This window comes from Leptopilina boulardi, unplaced genomic scaffold, assembly GCF_019393585.1.
Source record: "Leptopilina boulardi isolate dan_hultmark-lab unplaced genomic scaffold, ZJU_Lbou_2.1 LbouV2_123, whole genome shotgun sequence".
In the NCBI taxonomy this organism is placed as follows: domain Eukaryota; kingdom Metazoa; phylum Arthropoda; class Insecta; order Hymenoptera; family Figitidae; genus Leptopilina; species Leptopilina boulardi.
Window position 1 is genome coordinate 1003470 of NW_026137667.1, and position 6349 is coordinate 1009818.

The following is a 6349-nucleotide window of genomic DNA, read 5'->3' on the forward strand; positions in this document are numbered from 1 at the left end:
TCCCTCTCTATCTTCAAATTTTCACCGAAGATTTATTAAATTCGTAGCAGCTTATTTCGATATGCTAATAGTTCCATCGCCCATTTGTTCCTGCTTCTTTCTAAGTGGTTACTTGCATTAGTTACAATAATATATATCGTGTATGCATTTAAAATTTACTTTACTTGTCAACAGAAAATTTCAATTTCAAGACGTGTCAAATAATTTGTCTTCAAAATTATTTTAAATTCAAATTTAAAATAAATTTTTCTTTAATAAATTTTTAATGAAAAACAAATACAGAAGGATCCGTTTATATAATGACTCCGCTTATAGTAAAGACCTAATTTGATAAAACGTTTGGTCATTTAATTATTCACTGACCTTTCCTCATCCCAAATTGATATCAAGCAATTGAAATTAATTTAAAACAAGAAATATTGAAAGGAATTTTACGTAACACTCGGAAAAATTATTTGTTACAATTCAAGAAACTTTAAATATATGTACGATAACAGAAAGAATATAATTTAAAAGCATGAATCATTTATATTGCCTATTATATTGAACTCTTGACAGTTAAATTACAGGTTCTTACAAGTTTAGTTTACTCAACTATAGTACTGAATAAAAAAAAAGTTTAAAATATAAAAATACACCAGTTATTATTTATAACAATGTTATATTTTCATTTCTCATAGTAAACATTTGTTGTGTTTGAAAGCAACGACAAAAAATTCCAAACTCGAATTTTTTTAAAAATATTTAAATTGTCAAAAATGGAAAAAGAACTAAATGATGTAAATGAAGAATGTTTTAATCTCAAAAAGCAGAGAAAATTGGAAGTGTTTGATGACATTTTATCACATGTCGGTGGTTTTGGAAAATATCAGTTGACATTAATATTGATTTTTTTTCCATTCGCAATTGCATTCTTAATAGTTTTTTTCTCGCAAATATTTATTACGGTAATACCACAAAAACATTGGTGTAAAGTAAATGAAGTGTCGGATCTAAATTTAACGCAGGAGCAAAAGTATTTATTCATTGATATTTAAAAATAAATTTAATTATAATTATACCCTTATATTCTATTTATAATTTCATTTTAATTATTAAAAACTCCCCTATTTGAATTTCCCTTGAAATAAGTTTTATTTCATTAAAATTTTTTCAAATAAATTTCTACTATAATTAATTAATGAATTAATTTTTATTAAATAAAAATAATTAATTTTATTAATGGTTAAAGATTTCAATTGGTTATCCCGCAATCTAAACAATACCCATACTATGACAGATGTCATTATAAAAAATTAAACTTACAAAACAGCAGTACAACATCTGATAAATTTAATATCTCAAAATGGGAGACAGGTGAATTAATTCAATGTAATCAATGGGAATATGATTTTAACGATGTTCCCTACGCTAGTATTGGAGTCGAGGTAAAATAATTATTAAGACCTTTAATTAAAAAAAGCACAATGATTTTTTACACATTAAAATATTTTTTAAACGTTATTATTTATTATTTTAATAGTTTATTTCATTTTCAAGTACACAAATGTAATTTCAGTTAAATTGGGTTTGCAATAGAGAATATTTAATAGCAACAGCACAATCAATCTTCTATTTTGGATCAATTTTTGGAAATTTCATTTTTGGTTGGATTTCTGATCGTTATGGTCGAACTAGAGGATTACTATGCTGCTCAGCAACTGCATTTATAGCGTCAATTGGAACAGCCAATTCTTATAATTTTTGGACATTTGCCATTTGTCGATTTTTAATGGGTTTTGCATATGATAATATTATAATAATTCCATTTATTATCGGTGAATATATTTTTATTTAATTTTTAATTCTAAATTGAAAATTAATTTTTTAAATAAATTAAGAATTGTATTTAATATAATTTAATATAATGTAGTTTTAGAATACACTTCTGCAAAAAGAAGATCAGAGATTGGTTGCCTAGTATTTGGATTTAATTTCGCGTTAGGATTATTAGTCGTAACATGGTCGCCTTATATAATTAAAAATTGGAGACATTTTGCATACTTTAATTCATTACCATGTTTACTTTGTTTTTTCATTACTTTCCTCATGCCAGAAAGTGCACGGTTAGAGAAATTAGACAAAGCATTAAATTAATTTGTTTCGATTATATAAAGAAAATTATTTCTCAATGAAAAAAAAATGTTTTTTAAAGTTGGTACTTGACAAAAGGAAAGGTTGATGAATTACTTAAAAAACTACGGAGAATATCAAAAGTTAACAATAAAATTCCAAGAGAAGGGGTATTTGAAGAATTTTTGGTGAGTTGGAAAAATATAGTTTATAAAATATAAATTATGATTAATTAAAAATAAATTGTTGTTTTCCTTTGCTATTTAAGGAAAATATAACTTATAGAAAGGAAAATGTTGAAAATGCAACTCTCTTGGATATAAGAAGTACTCCTAGTCTTGCAAAAAATGTTCTCCTTTTGGCAATTGTTTTGTAAGTTTAGCAAATATTTATTTGGTTTACATACATATTTAATGGATAATAGACAGGTAAATCATTTATTTGGATCGAACGATATTTATTTAATTAAAAATTTAATTTGATTTAATAATTAATATTTAAGTGCAGGCATCATAAATATATAAAATTAATCTCATAACTAATTTGATAATTTTCAGTTCACAGTCTACATTAACAATGGATACATATATCTATTATTCAAATAGATATGACATGTCTATTTTTATGTCTTTCACTTGGTTCAGTGTTGAATGTTTTATAGCTGCAATATTTACTAGATTAATTTCAATTCGTTGGGGTCTGCGATTTAGTGGATTTTTAGGCCTCCTTCTAGCTACAGTCTTTGGTTTTACATTAGTATTTACAAAAAATGGTATTTACAATTATTTGGAATCAAATCTATTTATATAAATTAAATTAATTACGGGCACACTGAATGTTCTCAACTCAAAAGTAACGAAACAAAAATATATATATGACTGCAATCTAATTATATAATTATTCTTAAAAAATTTTAACAGAAACTGTAAAAATTGTTGCCGGATCACTAGGTAGAATGTGTACAGGTTTTGTGCAAATTTTATACAGTCAATATGTTGCTGAATTTTTTCCAACCTCTCTGAGAACACAGGGCAGTGCTTTGATTCATTTTGTAAGTGTTCTCATGCACTTCATTGCGCCCTATCTTATTGTTTTGGTAAATATATTAAATAATTAAATTTAATTCAAATAATTAAGTTTAATTCAAATAATTAATTTAGTTTAATTCAAACAATTAATTCAGTTTAATTAATTTAATTAAAATAACCAAATACCCTAAGACTAATGATGTTTTCAGTTCTTGTTAAGTTTAATAATAAGGACAAAAAATCCGCTAGTTCAGATCTAATAAACTCTCTCTGAAAATAAATTAGTTAAAATTTTTACTAATACAGATTAAGAGAGCAGGTCTTACAATTAGATACAATATTATATAATTTATTTTACTCCTACAGGCCAGTACATGGAGAGAATTACCAATGCTAATAATTGCAACGTTGACATTAATAAATTCAATTTTAATTCTTTTTTTACCCGAAACTACAGGAAAGAATTTACGTCAAACTCTTCAAGAAGGGGAGGATTTTTGCAAGAATAAAAAATTTTGGCCTATTTTGGTTTAAAGTCAAATGAGAGTAATTAATAGTTATAATAATTATATATTTTATTAAATAATATGAAATGTAATTCTTATTATATATTTAATTAACTGCTGAATAATACTGATGTGAATAGGAATGATTTCTCTTTAAATAGTTTACTTTTTGTAAGTCAATTTTCTGATGGTACCAGCTACTATAGAAAGATTATCTCATCGATGTAAAATGTGTTTGTGAGCCCTCTTCTTTGTAGTTGTAGTTCACGCATACAGGAATCATGTATTTGAAAACATCTTTCACAATTACCAATGATCGAGAATAAAGTATTTGGATACATTTTGATAAAATTAACTATTACATTGTAAGTGATTTTATAAAAATTAATTGGTTTATAAATATTTCTTTATTTATAGAATTTTTTTATTCGCAAATACACTTATTTGTTTATTTTTAAACAATAATTTATTTACAAACATATTTATTTATATATAAATATTTAGAAATTTAGAAATCCAGGTCGCGGATCTCCAGTGTCACCTGTGGATCCTCGGTCTGCACTTTCCCCATGCTTCCAATCACTTTAGTGACCTCAGCGATGAATGCCTCCTTATTGGAGTATCCTCCGATCTTGATCAAGAGATCTTACCTTCTTCTTCGCTCACAACCTGCGTGTTGCTGACGTCCGGATTAACTCTTTTCCTGCGTTTCGCTCTTTTCAGTTCACCTCCAAATTGCTTATAGCGCCACCAAGTTTGCTATCTCCATTATCTGCCTCACTGACAAGATCCGGAAGATTCTTAAGTCCGTCTTTAATAGTCATGTTGACATTCTTCTGGACTTCGCAATACTTTACCATCTTGGCGATCACCTATTCGATCCTCTGAAGACACTAATAGCTTCCTCTTGCTTAAATTTTAAACACTTCTCGCGTTCTTCTTCAATTGTCTCGTTGTCTGGAATCAAATTTCTTCCGCTGCTGATATTAGAAACGCTTAAAGTGCTTCCTCTTCTACTTCCACGTCTTTCCAAACAGACCAGGGGAACCTTAAGAAACTGAGTATCCCCATGGACCAACCTCCTTGTGTCATTGAATGCTGCAGTACCCAAGGTGTCTAATACTGCAGCATTGTTGTCATTGGATTTCGACTCTGGGAAGCCAACTTGCTCACTTCTAGCAACGCCGGTACTGGGGAATACTTCCCTTGTACCGTAAACGTCCTTATTTAATTCTATTTGTTTTCCACATATATTTTTTTCTTCTTACCACCACAAAAAATTTTATCTAAAATTTACCAGACTATTGAAAGTGGATAACCATCGCTAGGGTGTTAAATGGAAATTGTATCATTTGAAAATTCCATGTATTAGAAAATCTGCTGTATCAAAGTTTAGTTAAATAGAAATTCTTTGACATTAAAATTAGGCTCATTATAAAATCCACTTTCTATAATTCTGACAAATGTAAATTTGAAAATTTTTAATAAATCAGAATTTTTTTTTCGCGTATAAATTACTTTATTTTAAGTTAATGACTCGAATTTTTCGCTGGAATTTTAAATGAGTAATTTTCACAAATATGAATAATTCATACAAAATTGATATTTCAAGTTTCACATGGCTATATTAAACTAAAAATAGAATTGATAAATCAAGGAAAGAAATTTTGGAAATATTAATTAATTTTATTGATTATATAAATATTAATAAATATTTAAAAATTTTAAAACAGTTAAAATAGTAATAATTTTTTCGAAATTAACATTTTTATAATATTTTTTCAAATAAACAAAGTCAAAACTCTTCTGAAATAAAAAATCCCGAAAATGAGGAACCAAATAATAAAACTACGTTTTCATTATAAATAATTACCTTTATCTCAGTCATGTGCCTTTATCTAACATATATTATAAGAATCGATTAATGATTATTTATCACTTGTCAAAATATCAGAGTCAGCCATTTTTCTCCCTGTAGAGACGAGGACCCCTGTAGGCAACGCAATAGAACCACCTTACCAACGCGCGATATTATCGACAATTTTGTAACATTAGTACAGATGCTCACCGAGGAAGAAGGGGGCGCAGTGTCAAAGCGTGACCTGGCAAAAGTCATCCATTTTTGTTCATTCTCTTTCTGGTGGTGTTAAGACGCAGTTGTGCATCTCTTGTTTTGTGATTTAAATTAAAAAAATTTTATTATTGGTATTTTTCCTAACTTTGACCTCCCTACAAATAACATATATATATTATATTAGTTGTAGCTGCCATGTTTAACAAGAATCACATAAAGTTTGCGAACAAATAATGTGATGCCGGGCAACAATAAGTATTTATTGATGAATAAAATCATTTAATTAATTTCATACTTTAAAATTAAAGTAGATCATGTGTTTGGTCATATATATTATATCATATTAATTATTAATTATATGTTTTACAAAAATGTTGTTTTATTGAAAAGTTTAAAAGTTATTATTTAAATATATTTTACTACTTCATATGACCAAAACAAGGTAAAAATATGAACAAAATAATATTGTTATATGATTAAAATTTTATAAATTAGTCACAGTCCAAATAAGAAATTTCGTAAAAATTATAATTATATATTTATAACTTTGTCAAATGATATCTTGAAATATATTTGAGCCACAAATAATAAATTTAAGAAATAAATTATTATAGTGAAGGTATATTATG

The 6349-nt window shown here is 26.8% G+C and overlaps 1 protein-coding gene across 2 annotated transcripts; it reads left to right on the forward strand.

Annotated features, from left to right (window-relative positions):
• Positions 1–614: 614 nt before the first annotated feature.
• Positions 615–4007, forward strand: LOC127291107 (carcinine transporter-like). Of its 2 annotated transcripts, none has more exons than XM_051320035.1 (9): positions 615–1015; positions 1232–1427; positions 1559–1817; positions 1913–2105; positions 2195–2300; positions 2381–2484; positions 2670–2884; positions 3033–3163; positions 3507–4007. In XM_051320035.1, the coding sequence occupies exons 1-9, from the start codon at positions 759–761 to the stop codon at positions 3672–3674; spliced, it is 1629 nt and encodes a 542-aa protein (XP_051175992.1). In that variant the 5' UTR covers positions 615–758; the 3' UTR covers positions 3675–4007. The 2 variants fall into 2 exon arrangements, with proteins under 2 accessions (XP_051175992.1, XP_051175991.1); XM_051320034.1 differs by having other exon boundaries at positions 3033–3208; positions 3507–4002.
• The last annotated feature ends 2342 nt before the right edge of the window (positions 4008–6349 follow it).

Excerpts from the sequence above, each read along its gene's own strand:
- LOC127291107 (XM_051320034.1), top strand. The coding sequence starts at position 759 with ATGGAAAAAGAACTAAATGATGTAAATGAAGAATGTTTTAATCTCAAA. Across the intron at positions 1,428-1,558 it reads ACGCTAGTATTGGAGTCGAG|TTAAATTGGGTTTGCAATAG; the intron begins GTAAAATAATTA and ends ATGTAATTTCAG. Across the intron at positions 1,818-1,912 it reads AATAATTCCATTTATTATCG|TTTTAGAATACACTTCTGCA; the intron begins GTGAATATATTT and ends AATATAATGTAG.